Source organism: Rhinatrema bivittatum, chromosome 7 (genome assembly GCF_901001135.1).
Source record: "Rhinatrema bivittatum chromosome 7, aRhiBiv1.1, whole genome shotgun sequence".
In the NCBI taxonomy this organism is placed as follows: Eukaryota; Metazoa; Chordata; class Amphibia; order Gymnophiona; family Rhinatrematidae; genus Rhinatrema; species Rhinatrema bivittatum.
This window is the reverse complement of record NC_042621.1, coordinates 150,096,382-150,123,479: the sequence shown is the minus strand read 5'-3', so window position 1 is coordinate 150,123,479 and position 27,098 is coordinate 150,096,382. Positions and strand designations below refer to the sequence as shown.

Sequence of the window (27,098 nt, the reverse complement as noted above, 5' to 3'; positions counted from 1 at the left end):
GTGAAGGTAATCTAGTAAAGGATTACCAAAATAGTTCAGAGTCTGCCCCAAAGCCCTATGAGGGGAGGAGTAGCCTAGTGGTTAGAGTAGTGGGTTATGAACTAGGAGACCACAGTTCAAGTCCTGCTGTTGCTCCTTGTGACCTTTGGCAAGTTACTTTGCCTCATGTTCAAACTTAGGCCTGGATTTATCAAAATGCACTAAATATTGCATGTGATAGGAAAAGGGGTGTGCTTTATGGTAATAAGCAGTTTATCACAATTTGCACTAATACCTATATGAAGCATTATCTTAGCACAAATTGCAATAACATTTTAGAATTTGTTTATATGTATATGTATGTGTGTGTGTGTGTGTGTGTTTGAGAGAGAGAGAGAGAGCAAGCGAGAGCCTAGCCATAATGCCCTCACACTAGATAGGTATTTATATCTCTATGGGAGGCCCACCTAGTCACTCGAGGTGAGGTTTAGGGGTTAGGGGCCACTTTGACAGTCAGAGTGAAACATATGAACAGAACAGTACACTCTTGTGAAGATTTGATGACTTTTGGAAAAATGAGATTTGTACAATGTTCTCTCAATCTAGCTTGATGGACTCTCTACCTGGATAACATCAAGCTAGGTTGAGAGAACACTGCATAAATCTCATCTTTGAGCGAGTTTCCTCACTCCGAAGGTCATCAAATCTTCATAAGAGAGCACTGTTCTGTTCGTACATCTCACTCTGAATGTCAAAGTGGCCCCTAACCCCTACACTAATACCTAAACCTCACCTCAAGTGACTAGGTGGGCCTCATATAGAGGTATAAACACCTACCTAATATGAGGACACTATGGCTAGTCCCTCTCTCTCTCTATCTTTCTCTCTCTTTTAGGCCCTGATAGCTAGGCTGGCTCTCCAGCAGCTTAAAATATTAAAAACACTATTTGCAAAAACATCACAAAGCACACTAAAGACCTATCACATGGCTTAACACAAATGAAAAAGTTGTAGTTAAAATCAGCATTACAGCCATGCAATAGGGCTTTGTAAAATTGTGAAGCCAGCCCACTTGGCCACAACTCCAACCCCCAAGCTCCTCCCCTTTTTCTGATTTGCATTGCACCATGCTTTATGGTGCTTTTACATGCATTAAAGGCATTTTCACATGCGTTAAATGTACTTAACACATGTGAAAACACCATATAGCACTTTGATAAATGACCCTCTTAGATTGTAAGCCCTCTGGGGATACGGAAATACCTGAGTGTAATCCACTTTGAAGCGCTAAAAAAAGAGCAAAAAGCGGAATATAAATCTAAAAGAAACATTCAAATATCTGCATTAAGTAGCAAACAATTTAGTGGGTAGCAAATTCTAGAACAAGTCATCATGATAGAAGATTAAAGGGATAGAAAAAGGAGTAACATAAAATATTTCTTCATAGAAAGGGTGATAGATGCATGGAATGGTGGCAAAGGCAAAACCAGTAACAAAATTAAGAAGGCCTGGGATAATCATAGACAAGACAGATATTGAACCACTGTGCAGTTCAATTAGTAAGCCAGATAAACTTATCCAACTAACTTAGCCTGTTTATCCAGTACAATGAAAGAAGTTTTTTGAAAAAATAGAACTTTATTCCTTCCCTAACTTTGGGGTAGATTTTTTTTTTATTTTATTTATAGAATTTTTATCAATAATACAGGTAATTATAAGGCAAAATACAAATAGGGATTACATTTGCTTACAAAAAGAAATTAATAGAATTACTAGCTGCAAAACTGCAATATCTTCACCTATGTAATATTAATGAAATAAGATAATTCCAAACATGAATGTACATAAGCGGACACATTAGGTAAAAAAATGTAAGCACTTAGAGAATATCGTGTTACTTATAAATTTACCATACCGTAATCAAAAATTACATATTAAACTGAACCTACCAAGGTACGTGTGTCAAACAAATTACCCAATTAATCAGGTTCAAAGTATACATATCTCGCACCCTGCATACTCACTATACATTGGCATGGGAATCTAAGATTAAACCTAGCTCCCATGCCCACTACTTCAGCACGCATGGATAAAAAAAGGTTTTCTACATTCTTGTAGAGCATGTAATGTCTGGGAAAACCCAGACAGACTGACCAAAAAAAGGAGATTATGAAAAAAAGCTTTTAAGATCATTTCTCTATCTTGTGAAAAGCACATATAATGAAAGCTCCTCCAAGAACTGTGTCAAGTCCAAGTCAGATTCAGAAGTCTGTTCTGAACTTCCCATCACAATGGTTTTAGTCATATAGACTGTTATGGGAGTCTCTGTTTAGTGGACCCTTGAGCCGACCTGCTGGAGACGGGGAAAGATGGTCAAAGTCTCTAGTGAGAAGCAGGCCGGGAGGCAGATGTTCAGGCAGGACATAGATGCTCTTCACCCTGGAAGCTGGTACTCCCCCGGGAGGAGCCCGTAGGAGCCCAACCGCTGGGACTTAGGTGGCTTCACCCTTGGAAGCCGAAGCCCCCCCCAGGAGGAGCCCGTAGAGGCCCGGCCGCTGGGACTTAGGCGGGTTGTGGATCAGGACAGGTAACTGGAACCAGACTAAGACAGTAGCAATACTGTAATTGGGTTCGGGTTCTGGAACCAGACAGGAACTGTAGCGAGACTCGGGTACTGGAAACAGGCAAGAACTGTGGCAGGATTCAGGTACTGGAACCAGGCAAGAACTGAAGCAGGCGGACTGGGACCAACCGGGTGCTGTAGCAGGCAGGCAGGAACCAAACCAGTACTGAGCAGGCCGGCACGAACCAGCAGGTACTGTAGCAAGAGAGCAGGAACCAGCAGGTACTGTAGCAAGCAAGCAGGAACCAGCAGGTGCTGTAGCAAGAGAGCAGGAACCAGCAGGTACTGTAGCAAGTGAGCATGAACCAGCAGGTACTGTAGCAGGAACAGAGCGACGAAGCAAGGCAAGTCACTCAGTGGCACAGAGCAACAGGAAACCAGGAGGCTAACCCATTGCAAGGCAAAGACTGGATGGCCGCGGCTGGCTTATCAAGGCCGCAGCGGCTGACGTCAGAAGTTGGGCGGAGTCACCACTGGTGGGAAACGGCCTAGAAAAGCGCCCAAGTGGTGCGCGCTCGCGCCTAGGAGCCGGGAGTCCATGGGAGGGCTTGCAGCGGCACAGCCCCAGTGGGGACGCCACCAACCAGGCCGCAAACCAGGCCTCTGGAAGCGGGAGTAAGGGCCTGGCCACGGTGCTCGCGGCCAGAACCGCAACATAGACTTTATCTAAAGCAGGCATCAAATCTTTAGGTATTTTTAAGACTTCAATTATATATTTCTTAAACATTTCAATAGAAGGTATAAGCTTTAAAGATGGAAAATTTAACAAATGCAAATTTTGATATCTAATGGAATTCTCCATATTTTCTAATTTCGTCTGCTGTGCTAATTCCAACTTAATCAGTTGCTCTTGATTTTGTTGCAATAAAGTGACTTTAGAGTCCAAAGTTGCAATATTTTGAGTGTTCAAAAGAATTTTTGATTCCATAGATTAAAATTTACCCATGACATTTGAAGTCACATCCACTAATGATGAAATAGATTTTTCCAACACCATTATTGCACTCCAAATAGAGTCCATGGTGATTTCAGTAGGTTTAGGAATAGCAGGGCACAACAGATTTAACATAGTACCTTGATTTCCCTGTTGTGATTTTAATTCCCCCGATGTTTGATGGTTCCCTCTGGGAGTAGAGGCCCTTACCACAGAGGAAGCTAATACTTCTGCTCCCTGTGTTAGGCCCTCTGGGAGACCCACGGCCCCAGGCTCAAAGACAGATCCAAGAATTAACTCATTCCCACCTGCGACAGGAGATACCTCCTTGTCGTCTATTGATCCTTTTGCTGTCACACGAACTCCGGAGGGAAACGGGGGAGTAGATGGTACTCCGGGACTTAAGGTGACCTGCATGTCTGGCGATCGATGCACCCACTCATCTGGATTCGCCGCCACGGACTGTCGCGGAGTCAAATTATCTACGACCGGGAGCATAAACCCTTCAATAGTGGGTTGCAAGGCATCTGGGACTGGGGTAATCATTCCCAGTTCCCTAATCCTTGCTTTCCTCTTTGAATGAGGCAAAGGTATTTATTAGAGGAAATATATATTGGGGCTTATTTCTCCATCTCTCTAATCAACAAACGATTGGAGTTACCTTGATGGGGCAGATTTTTAAAGAAGAGCTCGTGCATCCATGTGTGCACGCTTCCCAGCACGCACACATGGACATGCTGATTTTATTACCTGTGCGTGCCGGCGCACGCATGTTATAAAATACGGGAGCCGTGCGCACATGCAGTGCACATGTGCGTGTGGCACACGCAAGGGGGCAGGAATTATGCAATCTCTGCACGGCAACGCATCCCAGCCTTCCCCAGTTCACTCCAAGTCCACTCCAATTAAGGAACGGACTGGGAGGGAACTTCCCTAACCCCCTGCCTAACCTTCCTTTCCCTTCCCCTCTCCTCCCCACCCCCTAAATCTACCCTACCTTACCTTTTTTTTTTTTTTTTAAGTTGCTGCTCCTCCGGAGCAGTAGTAACTTGTGCATGCCGGCAGCCTGCAGGCCCCTGCTTCCCGACACAGCGGCAAATGGCCACTGTACCGGCCGCCTCCAGCCCCGCCCCTCCCCGCTCCTTTATCTGGGCCCGGTACTTCGGCGCTTAACGGGGGTTACGTGCGTGGCCAGGCCTTGTGCACACCGCGCATATCTTCAAAGAGGCCCGGCCACACATGTACCCCTCTTTTCAACATGCGCACAGGATTTAAAATTCGGCCGTTAATGTAAATTGAATGAATAAGACTACAGATCTTTGCCATAGTTACATACATTAAGATTTCATGAACTGTTCAGAGCTTTATCACTAGTTCAAGGATACTTTTCTGAGTCTATCCACAAATATCTTTTTTTCTAAAAAGCTTTTAAGGGGAGCATAAGGGTGACAATATTGAAAACAGACATGAATCAAGCAAAAACAGGCAAGAGAAGAATTTTAAGTGCTTGATATCCTTGAGACAGTCAAGCACATGAAATTGTCTGGGGTTGTTATTATAACATTGATAACTGAAGGAAGATCAGAAGAATCAAAGCTTTAGAAGAGAAAGTAAGTAGCTGAATAATAGCAGAATTCCTCCTATGAAAATGTCTAGTAAAGTTTGCCTTAAACGTAACAAAATGCTGACAACACAATGAGACCTTTGAAAAGTACTGAAGAGAATGAAAGCTACTATTGCAGACACTAGTGAAAGACCAATTTCAAAATAATGCTTATCTTTTACTATATATTCCATATATACCATGGCTAAAATTCACATTGCTTCTGATATCATGTATAGTCTAAGACTTGCATGTGATACTCACAGCAAGGGGAGAGTTCCGTTCTACTGTGTTGACCTCCACCATGGAAATATCTTCTGCATCCATTAAATGCTAAGAGACAAAAGAAGGACACACACTTGTTAGGTAATTCCAGATTAAGACTGGAAAACAGTATTTACATTTCTTTGACACACAAGGAAAATAAGTCTGACTCCTGAGAGGTCACTAAAGTCTGTGCTATTTATAGGGACCTTCGTTTTCAGTTATTTTATTTTTCCTGGGAATTTCAATGTTTAGAAATAATCCATTGTAAAAAAAAAACAAAAAAAACAACTTTATTTTATCACACAGGAGAAAAATCAGTGGAAATGTCATTTTTCACAGATTTTTTGTTGTTGTTGTTGTTATAACATTGAAATGCCCAGGAAAAAATGAGTTCTTCTGCAGGCAGTCTGTAAAGAGTTCAGAGCTAGAGAATGGAAGGATATTGATTTGCTGGAGGAGAGGATTGAGCTGACTTCACTACAGACAGAGGCTCATCTGGGAGGATGAGAATCCCTCAGCCTACAGCGACCTCATTCTACCGGGGAGAGCCCACAGTCTAAGATGTGAACAAATGAGAAGAAGGTTTTTCTTTCTTCATAAGGGCCTGACTGAAGAAAAAAGCCTTAATGGGGATCTGAGAGGGAAACATTATCAATGGGACCATATGCAAATAAATTGAGAAGAGTAACCACTTTTAAGACTGATGAGCTGTCTGAGAAACGGCTTCCTCATTTTGACCAGTTTTACAGACGTTTTCTGCCTAGTTTTGGAAGTTGAACTTTAGACTCTAAAATAATTTTTTTTCTCTTTTAGAGCACATCTTTTTTGGTGTGCGACTTCCCTTGGGCTATCCTCCACTTGATGACTCCTGATCCAGCTCAACAGTCTGTTTTTTCCAAGTATCCAAATGTGACTCTTTGCAAAAAGAAGAGGGGGAGTGGAAACACAACTAAATGGGCAAATTCTTCAAAATGAAGCACAGTGAACTACAGGTAAATTCTGATGTCCTTTTCTGACTTGTGTATTGGTTTGGCTTATGAAAATCAATTTATTTTTTGTTTCTTTATTGAATTTCTGTTTCTTAAATTATTCACCAGCAGGGTCATCCTTCAAAGTGTGTTATGGCGTTATTGCGGGCATTAGGGCCTAGCGCCCGCAATAATGCCATAACACATGCATTTGCTATTGCATCACACAATGCGAATGTAAATTTTTCAAAAGGGAGGTGTTTGGGTGGGGGTCTATGAAAATGAGGGGCAGTAGCACAGCATATTGCATGTTTTTAATGCCAGAAATAACTACACCTTTTTTCCTGGTGTTAAGCTGTGTGATATACCTAAAATGGAATTTTTTATATTTATTACAAATTCTGTTTTGCGTGGGGAGGGAGAGAGAGAGGGAGCCTCTAGGGTGGAAGACATAGTAGTCAAGTCTTTATACCACTAAAGGAGGGCCAGCTAGTAAGTCGAGGTGAGGTTTTGATAGTACCCTGCTAGAGAGTGCATCAAGCTAGGGCAAGAGAACATTGTAGAAATTTCATCTTTGTGTGACTTTCCTCTCTCAAAATCTCGTCAAATCTTCACTGACATGTACTGTGCTGTTTGTACATCTCTCTGTGCATGTAAAACTGGCCCCAAAACCCTAGACCACTACCAAAACCTCTCCTTGAGTTACTAACTGGCTCTCCAATAATGATATAAATAGTTGACTACTATGAAAGCCTTATAAAGAGTCTCTCTCTCTCTCTCTCTCTCTCTCTCCCTCCCTCCTATGATATCCATGCAAAATTTATAGTATTTTGATAAATCTAGGCCTTAGTGTGCTTCCATTGGTATACATCAAAATGAATCTACCAACCCGCCTCAGGCCTGAGCTGCTCCCACCCAGTGCTCCTTGAACAGTGGCCAAGTACTGGGGAGGTTGCAGTCCATCTGCATACCTCTCCCAGCTGCCTCAATGGTCGGTTCCAGAAGTCACCACAACCCACCTGAGATCTGAGCTGCTCCCACCCAGTGCTCCTTGAACAGTGGCCAAGTAGTGGGGAGGTTGCAGTCCATCTGCATACCTCTCCCAGCTGCCTCAATGGTCGGTTCCAGAAGTCACCACAACCCACCTGAGATCTGAGCTGCTCTCACCCTTTGTTCCTTGAGCAGCTGGCCAGGTTCTATGTAGAGGCTATGTTTATTCCCTCATGGCTCACGTCAGAAAAAAATAAAGGATAGGACGCCATTTGAGTACAATGGTACTATCTTTATTCTGTAAGTAATATTATATGGCGAAGGCTACACTGTAAATATGCTCTCGGTGGGCATTCTGAAATCTGTTACATTGAGCAGGACTAAAATACCATTTCTACACAAAGGAGGCAGTATGTCACGAGTTTTTTTGTGCAATATGACTCAGATCTTATCTCCAGAGTTTCAAAGCATGGATGAGATGATACTGCAGGGAAGTGTTTTGTAAAAGATTGGGCAATCTTTTGGGGAATGGGAAGTCTTTTCTGAAAGGCTAGGCACCACCTTTACCAGGGTGAAACCAAGCTGCTGGTGCTAACCTTTAAAAAGGAAATAGAGAAGCTTTTAACCTAGAACAATGGAAAAAGCAGACAGTCATTCAGCAGCACATGGTTCAAACAGCGGTATCTCCGAAGGATACTAATGAAACAGAAGAGTTAGGGCATCCCAACAGAGAGGTTCTAATAAAAGCAAGAACAGTCCATGTGCCTATAGGTAAATAATCACCTGAGTTAAAAGATTCCAAATTATCCCTGTCAACTGAAAAGAAAATTGTTAATACACACTTTAAAATGTCTGTATGCCAATGCCAGATGGGAGAGTTAGAGTGTAGATCAGTGATAATGAGATAGACATAATTGGCATCTTAAAGGCCTGGTGGAAAGAGGATAGCCCATGAGACAGTGCTATACCAGGGTACAAATTATATTGTAACTATAGGAAGGATCAACTTGGTTGGGGGATGGTGCTTTATGCCCAGGATGGCAAAGAGTCCAACAGGATAAAGATCTTGCAAGAGACTAAATGCAGAGTAGAATCTTTATGGATATAAATCCCCTGTGTGTTGGGGAAGAGTTTTAGCGACAGGAGTATACTACCATCCACCTGGCCAAAATGATGATAGTCTATGAAATGCTAAGAGAAATTTGGGAAGCTAACCAATTTCACAGTGCACTGTGCAGTAATAAGGGAAACTTCAATTACCCCAATACTGACTGGGTAGATGTAACATAAGTACATGCTAGAGAGATAAAGCTCCTAGATGGAATAAATGACTGCTTCGTGGAACAATTGGTTCAAGAACCAATGAGAGAGGAAGTTATTTTAGATCTAATTCTTAGTGGAATGCAGGATTTAGTTAACGGAGGTGGGGCCACTTGCAATAGTGATCATAAAATCATCAAATCTGAACTAATGACTGGAAGGGGGACAATAAGTAAATCTGCAGTTATAGCACTAAACTTTCAAAAGGAAAATTTTGATAAACTGAGGAAAATAGCAAAAAATGAAAAGTTCAGCTACAAAGGTTATGAGTGTACAATAGGGGTAGACATTGTTTAAAAACACCATTTTAGAAGTACAGTGTACATTAAGAAAGGTGGAAGGAGGGCCAAATGATTGCTGGCATAGTTAAAAGGTGAGGTAAAAGAGGCTATTTTAGCCAAAAGAACTTAAACAAATTGAAAGAAGCATCCATCTGAAGAAAATAGGAAAAATCATAAGCATTGGCAAGTTAAAGGTAAAACATTGATAAGACAGGCTAAAGGAGAATTTCAAAAGAAATTGGCCGTAGAGGCAAAAAATTCATAATAAAAACATTTTAAAATACATCTGAAGCAGGAAGCCTGCACAGGAGTTGATTGGACCATTAGATAACTGAGGGAATAAAGGGGCATTTAAGGGCGTTAAGGCCATCACGGGAAGACAAAATTAATTCTTTACTTCGGTGTTTAATAATGAGGATGCTGTGGAGATACCCATTCTGGAAAAGGTTTTAAAGGGTGATGATTCAGATGAAAAGAACCAAATCATGGTGAACCTGGAAGATGTAGTATGGCAAATTTACAAACTGAAGAGTAGCAAATCACCTCGACCTAGTAATTTGTAACCTATCATTAAAAACATCCATTGTATCTGAAAACTGGAGGGTGGCCAATGCAACACTGATATTTAAGAAGGGCTCTAGGGGTGATTGTGAAACTATTTTAAAGAACAAAATCACAGAACATATAGATAGACATGGGACAAAGCCAGCAAGGAAAATCTTACCTCACAAATGTGCTACATTTTTTTGAAGGGGTTAATAAAATGCGGATGAAGGTAAACCGGTAAGTATAGTGTACTTGGATTTTTAGAAAGCATTTGACAAATTCCCTCATGAGAGGCTTCTAAGAAAACTAAAAGTCATGGGATAGGAGGAGATGTCCTTTCGTGGATTACAACTGGTTAAAAGACAGGAAACGGAGAGTAGGATAAAATGGTCAGTTTTCTCAGTGGTAAAAGGTAAACAGTGGAGTGCCTCAGGGATCTGTACTTGGACTGGTGCTTTTCAATATATATATATAAATAATCTGGAAAGGAGTATGATGAGCGAGATGATCAATTTTGCAGAAGACACAAAATTATTCAGAGTAATTAAATCATAAGCAGATTGTAACAAATTGCAGGAGGCTGGAAGATGAGGCATCCAAATGGCAGAAGAAATTTAATATGGACACAAGTGCAAGGTAAGGCATATAGCGAAAACTAACCCCTGCTGTAGTTGCATATTAGGAGTAGTAATTACTGTTGGCAATTGAAGAAGATGATACCATTCTAAGTTCTGACCACTTTTCATCTTCCATCTGCTCCAAGGTAGGTGGAACCCTTTATATATCCATATTCCATAATATTAAATTGTTGTTGAATTTTTTTCAGTTTTGCTGTGAAAAATATTAGCAATAACATTACAGTCTGGGCAACTCTCCAAATTAGACATCTTTTTTAGTAGATAACCTCTTCGCTACCTTGAAGAGTTCTTGAGGACAATTTAAAGAATTTTCATCTATAAACTGTTTCTCCCCATCAGTTTTAAGATTTCCCCCCCATCTGTAACCTTTATTATACTCATGGCTAGATTTACACATTTTCTGGCTTCCTCAGATGCACACATTTCTGATTACCTTCTCAAAAATTCCAGAATCATGACTTTTCAATTTTGATTTGCCTTTTATGTCGCTGGTTTCAGTATCTTTGCCCATGTCAAAGGAAATCTGTCTACTGGCTGGTCTGGAGTTCATACTAGTGATATCAGCTTCTGTATCAGTCCAACCCTGTAATAAATACACCAGAAATAATCACTCTAATATCTTGATCTAGCACACAGGCTAGATTTGTTATTTTTCAGGAAATGAAAGTGAAATCTACATGGATTGGATATGGTTCTTTAAGGATGAGTAAAGCCAACATGAAAATGATAAAGAAGAGGATAGTGACAAATCATTTGCACAAATATATACTTTGAAAATGCTTTTTTTTTTTTTTTTTTTTTTTTTTTTAATGGCCAGCAGCACCTTCCTGCTTTTTTGTACTTCCACTTCCAACTCAATGGGAACCAGCTTCTACTGGTGCTATGATCCTCTAAACCAAAATCCATAATACCAGGGCTTTCCTCCTCCCCATTTTTAACCCTCTACTCCATCCCTTCCAGTCCTCAGTTAAGTGCTAGTCTTCTGGAACTTGACACACTGGCGTCTTCAGTCTGACCAATAGGTATAGCTGTTGTGCAATACCTGTGGCTCCTTCTCCCTTACTGGTAGCTGTGCAAGTTGCTTCTGCAGCATCTCCAGTCCTGGGCTTGCAAACTGAAACATGATCTCCTCCTGCATGGCAGTATATCACATTGGCACTGAGCTATCAGGCTGGCCTCTTAAAACTGATTGATGACTGTTTGTCATCATGGTTTATTGGAAACCCATCAAAAGCATTATTATTTTTTTAATCTAATAGTTTTCTCCTACTGCTTTGTACTTCCAGCTCAACTGAAGCTAGAGCTGAGATCCGGTGGCATGAGACTTCATTCACATCTACATGGACATTTTCCCCATATTTGTATATTCCCTCCTTCCCCCTCCTCCCAACATACTTAGTCTGGTCATTCCAGTGATAGTCCATGGCCAGAAGGCCATGTGCCAGGGTTCCTTCCAGAATGATGAGCTCTGCAATCATGGGCCCTGAATCCAGCCACTAGGTATCAACCTTAAACCAATCCAGGAAGCAGAGCATTCTACTCAGGCACTGAACCAAGGGCCTTCTATATGGCAGTGCTGTGTCCTACTACCACCGAGCCAGCAAGCTGGGCCTCAAAATAAACTTTAATACTCAAAAATAATACTCCACACTCATATTTCTATAAACTGTGCTTGGATTCTTATGTGAATACCTTGAACATGCTGCTATATCCTACTGTTTCACTGAGATGTTTTGTATTTATTGAGTGCCTGAATGTGCTGCTACAACCCTTTGTTTTATTGAGAAGCTTTTATTAATTTTTACCTATCTTACTCCAGTTGTGATTTATGTTTAGTCCTTTCTCTGATTTTTTTTACTATTTTAATCTTTTTGCTAATTTATTCAACATTAGTCCCTACTGAAGGCTCCTTCAGATAAGAAGTGTTAAGTTGTTGCACCCATGGAACTCTGACTATTTGTTACCATTCTATGAATTTGTATCCCACCTTGGGTGAACATCTTACTCAAAAAGGGGAATAAATCCCCCTCTCCCAAATAAATAAATATTAACATTGTTATTTGTAGACGTCAAAAAGTATCCATTTTATTCTCTAAAGACTTAGTTTTCTCTATAGACTTAGTTTTTGGGTACTTGCCAGGTACTTGTGACTTGGATTGGCCACTGTTGGAAACAGGATGCTGGGCTTGATGGACCCTTGGTCTGACCCAGTATGGCATATCTTATGTTCTTATGACCCTCACTGTATAAATGGGAACAATGTCACTGGCACAGTAACACGTCTCCACAGAATAGAGTAGTGGTAACAAGAATATATTTGAAATCCATAAAAACACTCCCAGGGTAATTCCCTACTCAGGGCTCTATTTGGGAATTGCAAGTGAGTGTCATAGACACTCAGGCATATATGATGCTGTCAGTACAAGCTGACTGGGGAAAAAAAATGTCTTCCATGTAGAAAATAATCAAGAGATTCTCCAGTCATTGATATTCAGTGGTCTGGATTACTGCAATGCTCTCTTAGGCCTGAATTTTCTAATGGCGCATGGCTTTCTGAATCCCGCGGTAATGGGGGGCAGGGGGGCAAAGCGGGGGGCAGGCCTGCGAAAGCTGGCAGCGATCGTACCACCGCAGTATTATCGCTGCCGGCCTTCTCACCCAATAGTGCCACTGTGAAAGGTGGTGCTATTGGGCGCGCTACTGGCGGTGATAACGGGTCTTACCTTAGCACCGCCAGCAAAGTTACCACCGTGTCTGCCCCGACGCAGCCCCGACTCCTCCTCTTCCGGTCCCGACTCCACCCTGACTCCACCCCTATCTAGCTATCGCACGCGAAAAGGGATTTTTCGCGTGCAATAGGGATAGAAAATGACCCCATTAGTTGGCTTTCATGACATTACTATCTGTCCTCTACAAATGTTTCAAAATGCTGCAGCTCGTATTCTAACCAGAGTGTACTGTAAAGAACACATAACAACTATTCTATACTCACTTCATTGGCTCCCTATTCAATATAGAATTCACAATTCAGTTTAAAATACTTTCAATTATTCAAAACTTACTTCACAATGATATCTCAACTTGGTCATGCACCCTACTCCATATTTACCAACCAAGTAAAAATCTTCACTCAATGCACAAAAATCTACTTCAAGTGCCAACCATCAGATATGATGTGCAGACGTGCCTTTTCAGCAACTGGCCCCATTCAATACCAGATGACATTAGACAGACTACAAATTACAAGGAATTTAAAAAGAAAATTAAAACTTTTCTTTTTGAATTGGCTTTTAACAATTCTCAAGTTCCATAAATACACACTATCACACTGTACGTGTACTCGTGTAACCCACCCCACCTGCTGATATCAAATACTCATTATTTGTGTTGTCTTACTTTGTTTCCATTTTATTATTTGACTGTTTCCATTTAGGTTTTTAATTGTCTTAATTTTGTTTCTTTTTTATTTTGATGTATTTTATTTTGATTTTAATTTGATTGTTCATGTTTTTAAATATGTATGTTGAACCTATTCATTATGTATAGAAATCTTATAAACTATTTTGATATACTTTGTTTGTAAAAGCAGTACACAAACATTTTTGTTTTTTTGTTTTTTGTTCGCTCTGTTTAACTGGTTCCCCCTAGTTTAATTTAAACCGGTACGATAAGACCTGGTCTTGAGCATCGGTATATTAAAAGGATTTAAATAAATAAATAAAATTTTAAAATAAATAAATAAATAATAAATAAGAGAAGAGTGTACAAATGGCGAGCACACTCAGTCAGGTGAAACACGAAAAAATGAATAACTTCCCTGCAACTGCATTACATAGGCAGCACACATATGAACATTATAAATAAATAAAATGCTGAAGTAAACAACTATTTCACTGAAGTTTCAGGCACCAAAAAACCTCACATCTAACATGAAAACAATCCAGACAAATACTGAGGCATAACACAAACTTAAAAACAAAATGTTATAGTTTACAAAGCTTGTCTGTGTTTTGGAGATGCAAAAATAACTACTTTTATCAAGCAGTCCATATTTGCAAAAATGAAAGCAAGAAATAATATGCAAATCCCCCTATTCCAAAATGGTGTGATAGGGTGCTATCAAGCAAAGCATACCATCCCCCCCCCCCCAAAGCAAATGCATTTCAGGCCACAGAATCATAGCAATTGAATATTCACATTTTATTCTCTCTCTCTCTGATGTAATGGGAAGAGTTTTTGCAGGTCCCTGAGCCTCCAAAACCCAACTCTGGCACATAGCGTGGGTTCATGCTCTCTCCATTCATCCAAATTAAATAAAGCAGTTTGAAAATGTATCAGTGCACTAGCTAAAAAGAAATCACTGCACTCCTACTTGTTTTTTCCACTGTGTAAGAATGCAATTTGTTTTTATATATATGAATAGTTATAGTTTCAGCCTAGATTGAGTACAGAACATGTGAATGAGGACAGTGGGGGCTCTGCCTTGAGCTGCAGCTGAGGGTTGGCAGCTTAGGGACCCCCCACCCCTCCTTTCAGTAAACCATCCCAGAGGAATGATGAAGTATATTTTCAGCGCCTATGCTAAATAACTATTGTTCCGTAATCTGTTAGCAGTTTGTTCATTTGTGTTTTGTCTCATTGTGCCTCATCATTCCGCTGTGGAATAGGCATTACTGGATATTGTTTCCTGTGTTCAGTTTTTCAGATGATATGGATTCAGTTCCTCTTCTAGGTGTAGCTATAAAGGCAAGGGGATACTCAGTTCCAGGGCTTAGTCCATATAGATTCCCACTAAATCCCACCATGGATTCTCTGAAAGGGAGGGGGGTCAGTTGAGGACAAATCTCCAAAGCCCAAGACATAGTAAAAGTCTCTTTTTCTGTGGGTATAAGTTCAAACTCTGTGTCTCTGTAACTTCCCAGTGCCAAGAAACAGGCTAGATACACGAGTAAGATGTTCCAAAAATAAACGTTTATTCTTCAGCTTTTTCAATGGCAATTAATTGGTACCAAATATATTTTCTTCTTCTTACACCCATAATCACAGTAATAAACCAAGTCCAAAATTATCTTTGTCTATGTCCCTTAGTCCATTCCCAGAGGGCCTCTTTCTTTTTGTGGATGGAATCCAATGCTGTGTGGGGTGTACTCAATGGGTTTTTTTTATTTCTTAAAGAGCTCCCTTGCACAATATCTGGGGTTCACTGCTTGGTCCTGAAATCTCCAGACTCTCCTTGATGAAACTCATCTAAATGAGTTTGTTCTGTATACATCATGAAGAATGAACCTCACTTATAAGCCATGGTATGTTGGGTATGATCTCAATTTCTCAAATTTAACACTAGTGCCCACCTCAATACTTGATTTTTTGTGCCAAAAAGATCTTTCTCTGGAGTTAAAGCTATAGTATGTATAGACAGCATCTCAAGGTGTACCTGGAAGTTTCTTTTAATCAGGCCAGTGGTGCACAATACAAATGTATCTTTCTGCCATATTTTCTTGGTTTCTGATGGCATCGTTTGATACTTGAGCATCTTCTATCTCTCTGTATATTGTACACATAGTGATTCCCTTCAGGTAATCGAGAGAACTCTCCGCCAAGGGAAAGAGTAGGCTGCCACAGAAGAACCTCCCCTGTACCTATGGTAGAGGGGCAGAATGGGGATTGCAGGTTTTTGGTAATAGCACTCTTCACATTCCCAGACCCCCTTTTTTTCTTTGGATCCACTCCATTCAATAGAACAAGATAATCCAGGAAACAGCACACTAGTAAATTGTTTCAAAACCTCTACTGAACCACCAGTTGTTGCACATCCCATCCACGCTAGGCCCGCGCCCAGGCCTGCTCACCTTGCTCCTGTACTAACATGCCCCGGACCGTCCTCTCCCGCTGCCACTGCCAGTGCCTCTCATCCGCGACCCGCAGCGGCGTCTCTCAGGCCCTCCACCTCGGGCCTAGCTCCATGCCGGGGTGCAGCAGCCTCTCCGGCGCTGGCCCCACCCCTAAGCACGGACCGCCCGGCCCTTTAAAGGGCCAAGAGTGGAAACCAGCTCCGTGACACAGGCCGATGATGTCACATAGTCTCCATATAAAGGCGAGGCCCTGCTCCCCAGGACCTCACCTTGGCAATCGGGTCAACACTGTGGTGTTTTCCTTGTTGCAGCGTTTCCTTGTTCCAGTGTCTCCTTTTTCCAGTGTCTCCTTGTTCCAGCATCTCCGTGTGTTCCTGCTTCCCTACTCAGGTAGTACAGACTGATCTTTGGTACTGACCTCTGCCTGCCTGACCATTCTCTTGTCTGCTACCTAGAACTGACCTTTGCTGCCTGACCATTCTCTCATCTGCTGCCTGGAACTGACCTCTGCCTGCCTGGCCAGTCTCTCATCTGCTGCCTGGAACTGACCCTCACTTGCCTTGACTACGCTTGAACTGATCTTGGTATTGACCCATGCTTTGGCTGACCACTTCTGGACTGATACTCTGGCTCTGACCCTTGCGCTTCATTTAGACACTGTCTTCTGGCCTATTGTGACTACCAGACCAACCTGAGTGGAATCCACCCTCGGCTTCCACCTGACTAGACCTGCAGGCACTGCCTGTCTCGCCTGGAGGACCTTCCTGAACTGTTACCTCCCTGAAGTCTCTGGGGCTTCCAGTTCGGGTCTAGTCCATCCTCTCTCATCAGCCGCTATCTCTCCGGGAGTCCATCCGAGGCCCACCTAAGTCCAGGCGGTCCGGGTACCCAAGGGCTCAACCTGCAGAAACCCCGGACTATTAATGGCGAAGCTCCAGTCAGCCTTTGTCTCCTCATGTGCTCCACCTCCTGGTGGCAGGCGCTCTCTGGGTCTGACCAGAGGGCCGTACCAATCCTGCACCAGGCCAAGGGTTGAGGGAGAGAGAAACAGGAGTAGAAAAGCACACAAGATACCAGGGAAAACAAGGACAATACTGAATATAATCAACTGGGCAATTTAGATTATAGTCTCAGATTGAATAAGCAAAGGAATTAGCAAATAAAAACAATACACCTCCCCTTCCTATAGCATTAACACTCTGGGTACCTAGGAAGTCAGAACAGCCCATAAACAACCACAGTCCTGAATAGTGAGCCACAGAAATGGGGGGGCGGGGGGGGCACTCTGGCTGTTTATATGCAGTCAAATTGTTGTGCTCCAAGGTAAAATCCAAATCCTACAATTTCTTTGACAGAAAAGAGAGGCAGGCTGAGACCCTAGTTGCATTAGTAGTCTCAGGTCACTGGAGCAAAATGTATATGGCACATCTCTTCTCTCTTTTTCCCAGCAGTTGTTCTGCAAGTCTACTTTGCTTTTCCTTTTCTTAAATTTGTGTTTATCTGTCTCAGACTTTCTTGAATGGAAATTGCAGCAACCGAGCTTCTGGTTCCTGAAGTCCCTAGATATCTCCATCCTGTGCACAAACCAGCTCCTTTCCACTTGTGGGCAGATCCCATGCTGCTTCTCCTTTCCTTTCGGGAACCCAGACTCTTGCCTCAGCTTCTTCAGCTCTCTCTCTCTCTCTTGAGATATCCAAAGGCAGCTCCCTCTGCTCTCTCTAGATTTGTTCTGCAGAACAGCCATTATCCACACCCTCAGATAGCCTGGGAAACCAAGGAACGTGCCTTTTTTCTCTCTGTTCAAAGGCTAAACTTCATTAGCCTAGGCATAGCTAGATCCCATTGGCTCATAAAGTCAAGTGATTCCTTTTGTTTTCCTGTGCAAGTGATGTCAGTGCTTCTTGCTTGTTTTTTTCTGAGCGGATAGTCCTCTTAACTTGTTAACCCTGCAAATGCTAGTTCTGAGGTGATGTTTGTCCAATACAGGTGAAATGTACAGAGGTCTTGGAACCCTCATATTTCTTCTATCCTGGGAGACATTTGTCAGGCAGTATTGTATCCCAACCTTTTGGCAGGTCTAAGGCATATAATAGTTTACAGTCCTTGGATCACACTATGCAGTTCCAGTACAGTGTAAGTTCATGGGATAAAGCACCCAAATTAGGAGTCCTTACCTCGTACAGAATAGACACTTGGTACTGACACTTCTATTAGCAATGATGTGTTTTAACTCTTTTACCACAATGTCTGTTGTTGTTTTTTTGCATTGAGCTCTGGGTAATGTCTCCATATGGGTTCATCTTGTGCATATCTTGAGAGAAATGAAACTCACTCATAAGTCGGGACATGTTTAGTCTGATCTTAGTTTTCAAATTTACTGCAAATACCCTTCTTAATTTTTGCACTATGCCAAAGAGAGCATCCTTCTGGAGTTCATAGGGTGTTATATGCACAGGAAACATGTCTAGATGGGGCTTGGAGGTTCTCTTTAATCAGGCCAGTGGCACACATTACAAATGGAACAACCTCTGTATCTTTCTGCCACATTTTTTTGGTCTCTGATTGCATTATTTGATACTTGAAGATCTTCTCTCTCTTTCTCTCCATAGGATGCACAGAATAGTTGCTTGGCACTGATAGTCTATCAGTAATACTGTTCTTGTGCTTTTCTCCTTTGCATCAAACTTTTTATCTGTTGAAATAGGAATGTCCCAGGTGATCACAACTTCTTCATTCTCTACATTTCCCTCAGGGTTGTGATCTCACTACTTTTCTGGTTCAGTAATGTTATAGTATTTCCACAATTTCCAACAGATGAGCCGTGCCACCTTGTGCTTTTCTGTATACAGGCCTTCTGACATCAACACTTGTCATCCAGCGACAAGGTGTGTAACTGTTTCTAGTTCTGTTTTACAGATTCTGCATTTAACTGTTTTTACCTTTTTTTCTTTGCTGGCTATAAACCATCTTGTCTGCAATCCACTATCCTGTGCTGCAATATCAATCTCTTACCTTGAGATTTAAGCTCATTTCTCCTTAGCCATTCCTGAGTCAGGTTTTGATCCATGTGGGGTTTCTGAAACAACTCTTTATGCTTCTCATTATATTTGTGCTTTTACCAATTATTTTTTTCTTGTTTGCTGATTAGATTCTTTAAAGAGATTTTTCTATTGTTTTGCAAATTTTGTTGCTTCTTTCTCATCAAAGCAATGGGCCAAGCTTAAAGATGAAAACAGATTTCAGCCATTTACTTTTGCACTTAAGCTTTTTTCGAGTATTGAGATCTGTGGATGCTGTCAGGTATGCTTGAAGGCCTAAAATGCAGTTGTATGTGTATAATTATTTCTAAGAGCCATACCACTTTCATCTCTTGGAATGTACAGTCTTGGCAAACACTGATGGGCTTGGAGATGTTTTCTTGTTCTTATAGCCCACTTTTTAAGACCTTTATTGGACCCATAAATGACCTGCTATTCACCCAACAGGCACTGAAAATTACAAATTGTTTTATACCCCATTGCGAGCTTGGAGTAAAGCTGTTATGGTCGTGGACCCTTGGGCCGGCTGAGACTGCAGATGTTATCCCTTGGGAACCCACAGGGAGCATCACAGCCGGGAGGCAGCGCTGAAGAGACTCCGGAGAAGACTTCACCACTGGAAGTCCGAGGTCCCCCCAGGAGGAGCCCGTAGGAACCCGGACCTCTTGGACTTAGGCGGGACCCTATGCGACCAAGGATCTGGGCAGCGGCCGAAGAGATGGATGATGAGAATGGCTGGGCCCAGGAGGCTGGAAGAATCTTCACCCCAGGAGGAGCCCGTGAGAGCCCGAGCTGCTGGGACTTAGGAGAATCCTCTGGGCCAGCAAGTACCGGATACCTGAGGTGGTGGAAGAGGCTGAAGTCAGAGTCCAAGAACAAAGCCGGGTCAGAAGCCAGAAGTCAGAGGTCCGAAGCCAGAGCCAGGGGCGGAAGCTGGAAACAGAGTCATGGGACGGAGCCGGGTCAGAAGCCAGAAGTCAGAAGCCAGAAGTCAGAAGTCAAAACCAAAACCATGGGCAGAAGCTGAAGACGTAGTCAAGAGACAAAGCCAGGTCAGAAGCCAGAAGACAGAAGAGATGATCCAAGATCCAACGCAGTAACTAGAAACTCAGGGGACTGAGTGAACCTCGTTGTAAGGCGCTGTCCAAGTCAAGCTGCAGGGTTTAAATACCCTGCAGCGTCTGCAGCCAGGGGGCTGGAGCCCTTTAAGGCTCCAGCCCCCTGGCGCGCGCGCATCTAGGGGGCGGGGCCAAGCGCATCGGGTCGGCAGCGTCTCCCTCTCACAGGGAGAGCCGCGGCAGGACACTGGTTGGGCCTACCGGAGTCCGTGATAGTCCAATGGGACCGGGCCGTGCTCCTCTTACCTCGGGGCCGGCCCCGAGGTAAGAGGAGCACGGCCCGGTCCCGTAACAATAAAGCAGAAATGCACATTGTGCTAATTTTGTTTTTCTGTTCTATGTGAATATTTTTGCTTGAGCATACAATAATGTGTAAGGATTTTAGGGTTTCAGAATGAACTACCCATTGTCTTCAATGTAGATGCTAGAGTAACACTATTTTTTTTTCATTTCTTTTCAGAAAAGATGATTAATTAACATATCTTCCAGACACGAAGAATGACAAGAATGATTGACGATTCCTTTATATACCCTGTGAGTGCATGTATGTGTGTACAGAGCTGGGGATCTATTAATATAAGTAATGGGAGCAGTTCAGTTTGTCATTATTTTGTCTTGTTTAAATTCTTTATAATTATTAGATTGTATCCCACCTTCAACCCTTAGATTAGTGCAGGCTGTAAGTTTTTTAAATTAATAATGTGATTATACTCAGTTTAAGAAGAAATGGAAGATTGACCACTAGTCTTTCTTTTAATGAAATAGCTTACATAGACCACTGTACTAACCTTTTTACCCGCAGATACAAAATGGGACAAATCTTTTTGTACATCTGGCCCATAGAGAACTAGTGCATCTGCTCCACTGTGTTAATGAATTCATTTTCAAAGTCAGTAGAAAGTCCTGTGCCTGTAGGCTTATTGCAACAGATATACAACAAATCTTAAAAACTGACTTTGTTACACTGAAAACTATTTTGCCATTCACATCTAGCTATGCAAAGCTTTACCATGATCGATATTTAGTATTAAAATAAAAATAAAACAATAAAAAGGAGAGTGGATTAAAAGATGTGGGCCTTGCTTATGATTAATCCTTTAGAAATGGCAGATTTGGTGTTGCACATTTATGGAAAGAAAAAAATATGCTGACGTTAGTCTGGAGTAAGTTTGTTGATTAGATCTAGTTAGAAGCAAATCAGTTTATATATAACAAGTTTGTGAAAGTTAATTGAAAAGAGAAGTGGTCGGTGTGTCCTCAGTATGGACAATAAGTATGAAGATGTGCGTGTTAGAATCATAAGGTAAAAAACATTGGATATGGAATCAGGTATGAATGGCTAGAAGAGGTTAATTGGAAGTTGGTTTATTCATATGAAATTTTTGCCAAATAGTAATTAATGCTAAACTATGGTATGGTGTATACATGATAAAAGAGTAACCACATGATAAGTGGATTTTTGTAACTTGTCAATCTAAAGTTGTCTTATTAGTTTTAATGCCAATAAAATAATTATAAAAAGTGTAAAACATGAAGTGTCAATAGCAGATAATGTGGTACGTCATCTGACTCCATCTAAAGCAAGGCTTTTCGCTATACTATGGCTAACAATGAGTGTCCATATTGAAAATTATTGAGCAAGGTAAGAGTCCTGTTTATATTTTTTGTAGACTATGATGCTTGAATGCTGCTTATGCAAAATGAAAAGCCATTATTGAAAATATTCATTACCAGACTATGCAGAGACCACTGAGAATTTTTTCCAGGTTTAGGAATTCTATTTGGCTTCTAATGTCATGCCTCGCAATACCTCTAAATCAGGTAATTTTAGAACAAACTTGTCATGCTATTGTGTTCAGCAGTCCGTGGGCCCATCCTGCAGACTGTTGCTCTTACCTCCAGCCCTGTGCCTTCAACAAATGCCTGCCACACCAGGGCAGACCCCCAAATGGCTGTGCAGCTGACTGCCGCATCTGAGAGGCCAATCCAATGAATGGAGGAAAAACACCAATGCCGACTCGGGGCTGCCTTAGGTGCGTGCGCCCAACTTCCTGTAATTTAAAGGGCCCATGATGGGAACCTCCCCAAGGCACACGCTGATGACATTAGGGCTTCCTTCCTATATAAGGCTAACTCCCCTTGCACTCTCCACCTAGGCAATAGATCGACTCCATTGGAGAAGTGCTTTGCCTCTGCATTCCTGGTTCCTGATTACTGCTTCCTAGTTTCGATTCTGCTGTGTGTTCCTCCTGAGATTTTATATCCTGTTCCTGGCTCCTTGGCAGTCTGGTTTATCTTCTGAGTTCTTGCCTTCATGGTCAATCTTCCCACCAACTGCCTTCAGCACCTCGTTTTGCTCCTGTGGTTCTTCGTTCTCCTTTCCGTGGTTTGTTTCCTTGGTCTTCTGGCTTTGAGGGCAGCACAGTTCTGGCTTGACCTCGTATTGGACCTCAATGCTGCTTGGCCTCTGCCTGCTCCTGACCATTGTCTGCTTATGAAGTCTGCCAGCCCAGACCACTGCCTGAACCATGACACTGAGCAAACTCCGCCTGTCTCTGACCATAGCCTGAACCAGACTCAATTCGCCTGCCCCCTGTCCCAATCACTGCTTGCCCTGACTCCCACTTTCTCCATGCTGGCCTGCAACCTCTTCTACATGACAGATCTTCACTTCTGCAGAGCCCTGAACCTAAGTCCAGCTGGCCCTGGCACCCAAGGGCTCAACCTAAGGGGAATGAGGGTGAAGCTCCAGTTGGGTCTCTGCCTCAGTTAGTTCCATGACAGTGAAACCTGGAGGGGTCTTCCCTGCAGGTAGTGCCAACTTCCCATCAGCCTAAGGGTCTACGTTTACAACACATGCAAAACTTACTATTAATTATTGTTATTATTACTGCATTACATTATTTTGCTTTATCGTTCTGGTGTCTAACCATCGACACTTTTCTCATTCAACTTTATATTTCTCTGTTTGACAACTTTTTAATAAGATACAGCTAATTTCCAGAGAGTTAGTCAAAAAAGACCAGGATGCAGTATATAGATCCCTTTCTCTAACATGTGTTGTGAAATCTGTCAAGAATTTGAGCCAGAGATTTAAGAGTAGGTGGATCCATAAATTGCCTTTTGTACTATCCTCTGCTCCCATTTTTCAGCTTGTTTCATTCATGAGGAACAGTTACAGCAGGAAATATAAAATATTGATGATTGCAGGTTTATGGCAGGCACCATTTGGTCACCAACAGCTTTCATCCCAACTGTGTGCTACAGTATATTTCCAATGCATTAGTAGTCAATGAATTTATTTGGTAAAAATAATTAAAGAAAGACGCAGGCCAGAAGTCCTGAAACAGAAAAGATGTTCTCTTACTGATTCGCTGTCTGACACTGATGACAGCAGTCTCTTCCCTCTAGGTAGGCCACTCACATCAGAAGACTGGCTAGTGACAGTACTGCGTCTGGTGGAAGGATAGCTGCTATAGGACCTGGAGTCTTTACGAGACACTTTGAGCAGAAACCCAAGGCAAGGAATATACTTTGCAATAGCCATTCTAGTAGACAAGAAATATAAAGTCAGTCAAGTCATATATTTAAAAATATATTTCAAAAGTTAAATGCTATAGCACACAGTGTATGTACCCTCAAGCATAAATGCTGATACTTCCCAGGGGACTTGGCTCCTGATACAGTATAAATTACATTTTAAAAACTGGATTTAAAAATAGGTAACAACTTGTAAGCAACCAATACAGTGCTCTAGATTAACTAGTGTAACCATATGAGAAAAAGGAATATCCAGAAAACAGTTGTCAATTGTTTTTTGTTGTCTGCTTATTGCTGTTAATTCAGAAATAAAGCTGCTTCCCTATTGAAGCAAAGCTTATGGACCTACTCTGCTGAATCATTTAATCTCTCTCTAATCAGCTAGTCAGACTTCCTCTTGAGCATCTGTTCTCTTACCCATACTGCATTATAAAGGCAAGAGAAAATTGCTTTGCCTTCCTTGTTATCACTGCCCCCTCCCCTCTTATATTTTTTATCTGGTATGGAAAGTGATTTTGTTATTACAGCTCTATATGCAGGGTCTCGTGTACTCAACAGTGCATACTTCATTTGTACACCGATGAAATAAGGTGCGCTGAAGCTGCTGCGTGTTTGTGTGTGCATGTATGCATGTTTGTACGTGCATTTTCCCGCGCAAAGCCCTATACGGGGATGTAATAAGGGTTTTGTGAGCGGGAAAAAAGGACGTACAGACGAGCACACTAACGGCATGCAAAGGAGGTGGTTAGCATATCATAGCCAATGCAGGGAGCCATGCTAATGCTAGTGTGGGTTTTTTAATATGGGTTTTTTACCGCCATGGTCAGGGAACGAGTTGTCAGCGTTGACTCGGGGGGCCTATGTCGGCATCCGAGAATCCTGAAAGCCACCTAGCTGAGTGCCTATCTTTGGCATCTGAGTGGCCAGCTTAGCTAGGCACCTTTCTGGGCACCTTTCTGGGCACCCAATGGCATACATTCGCGACCAAGTAAACGCCTAGCTCAGCACCTGAGCAGCAATAGTAGCGATCACTTGGTCGCAAATGTATGTCGCTGGGAGCCTAGAAAGGCGCCTAGCTACTATTGCCGCTCAGGCTCTGAGCTATACGCTTACATGGTTGTGCCCGAGCGGCAATGGTAGCTAGGTGCCTTTCTGGGCACCCGACGGCATACATTCGCGACCAAGTAAGCGCCTAGGTCAGCACCCAAACAGCAAGGTATGCTAGGTGCCGAGGTAGGTGCTTCCCTGGGCGGACAGATACTCGGCCAGAAGAGCGGCAAGATTGTTCTGAATTATCACCCATGAAAATATTTGCCCTGTTTTCTGCAGCACAGTTAATTCAAATATTAAAAATACTTTCCAGGGTCATACTTTCACTTAATAGGGAGCCCTGCTCACTTGCTCGCTCACTTGCTTTTATGTATGGATTATCGGTGCGGGTTTTGAGCACGGATGCGGCCGCTTATTACATAGGCCCTGTACCACGCTTAGGTACGCGCATTTTTCCGTATGTGTGCGGATTTCTGTGTGCAAATCATTTGCATAATTTACTTTTTTTTAAATGTATTTAATACATTTTTATATACTATTGTTCAGACAAGCCATCACAAAGGTTTACAAGCTTAAGATACAATAAAAGTTACAATTTAAATTCATAGAAAGGAGACCTAATAGCATCTTATCAAAATTAAGAACAAATTTAAAAATAGTAAAAATAATATAAAATCAGCGCAATAGAAAAACTAAGTAAATTAAACTAGTAAAATATATGTCACTTTTAAAATTGCATACGTGATGTAAAATAAGTAAAGGACTGTGGTGATGTCAATCAAATTAAAATAAATAAAGTAGGAACTATCGTGTTGCTAGTCAAATTAAAATGAACATTTTAAATATAATCTATACAGTTAATAATAATCTATACAGTTAATAAAAACAAACCCGCGAAACGCGACAAGGCCCGCCCTCAACCAGAAGCCAGCCAACCAGCTACAGCCCGGCTGGGCTTTAAAGCTAGGCTGCAGGCGCCATTTCGCCCCTTGTCCACGCCGCGACCGGAGACCTGCGCGACCGGCGCCGGAGCCCCACCGGGGGAAGGTCAGGTCAGTACACGGCCTCCCCACCCGGGGGACCCCAACGCCAGCCGCGTGCGCCGAGGCCCAAAGCCATAGGAGGAAACGCGGCGAAAAACGAAGAAAACAAACCCGCGAAACGCGACAAGGCCCGCCCTCAACCAGAAGCCAGCCAACCAGCTACAGCCCGGCTAGGCTTTAACTGCACACCCTACTAGGCGTCACGCGCCGAGCGTCGCGCGCCGAAGGAGCACGACAAAGGGGCCTGCCCCTTTGTGTGCCCCTTCGTGCGCACCTGAATAGCAGCAGAACCACGATTCTAGTATTGGCAGCCATTATACTCCTCCTGCCCCACCATCCCACGATACTCCCTCAGCCCAGGTCGGCCTCCCTGCGCAATCGGCGTCGGCCCCTGGAATCTCGCAACTAAGGGGCCATAGAAGCAACCGTCGCTACTTTCCATCAACTACCCCACCCTCTCCTCATAAGCGCTAACCCATTCCAGCTTCTATCCTTTACCCAGCCACTCCAGCATTCATCCAGTCACCCCAGCATCCAGCCTCTCCAGCATCCAGCATTCATCCAGCCTCTCCAGCATCCAGCATTCATTCAGTCACCCCAGCATCCAGCCTCTCCAGCATCCAGCATTCATCCAGCCTCTCCAGCATCCAGCATTCATCCAGTCACCCCAGCATCCAGCCTCTCCAGCATCCAGCATTCATCCAGCCTCTCCAGCATCCAGCATTCATTCAGTCACCCCAGCATCCAGCCTCTCCAGCATCCAGCATTCATCCAGCCTCTCCAGCATCCAGCATTCATCCAGTCACCCCAGCATCCAGCCTCTCCAGCATCCAGCATTCATCCAGTCACCCCAGCATCCAGCTTCTCCAGCATCCAGCATTCATCCAGTCACCCCAGCATCCAGCCTCTCCAGCATCCAGCATTCATCCAGTCACCCCAGCATCCAGCCTCTCCAGCATCCAGCATTCATCCAGTCACCCCAGCATCCAGCCTCTCCAGCATCCAGCATTCATCCAGCCTCTCCAGCATCCAGCATTCATCCAGCCTCTCCAGCATCTAGCATTCATTCAGTCACCCCAGCATCCAGCCTCTCCAGCATCCAGCATTCATCCAGCCTCTCCAGCATCTAGCATTCATTCAGTCACCCCAGCATCCAGCCTCTCCAGCATCCAGCATTCATCCAGCCACTCCAGCATCCAGCATCAACCTACATCCAAAAAAGACATTAACATGCTACAAACCTTCTCCATTCCGATTATCCCTCGCTCAATCCCCATCAGAGCTAACGCACCATTACTCAATCTACGC

At 42.8% G+C, this 27,098-nt stretch overlaps 1 protein-coding gene across 1 annotated transcript in view; it reads right to left on the bottom strand.

Annotated features, from left to right (window-relative positions):
- Window positions 1-27,098, bottom strand: part of OPN4 (opsin 4) — a 172,865-nt gene that overhangs the window by 46,335 nt on the left and 99,432 nt on the right. Inside the window, exons 8-11 of the mRNA XM_029610695.1 lie at window positions 23,525-23,705; window positions 10,583-10,732; window positions 5,404-5,472; window positions 3,545-4,109 (exon numbers count right to left, since the gene is read on the bottom strand). Coding sequence (XP_029466555.1) covers window positions 3,545-4,109; window positions 5,404-5,472; window positions 10,583-10,732; window positions 23,525-23,705 — 965 coding nt within the window. The remainder of the gene's footprint in view (window positions 1-3,544; window positions 4,110-5,403; window positions 5,473-10,582; window positions 10,733-23,524; window positions 23,706-27,098) is intronic.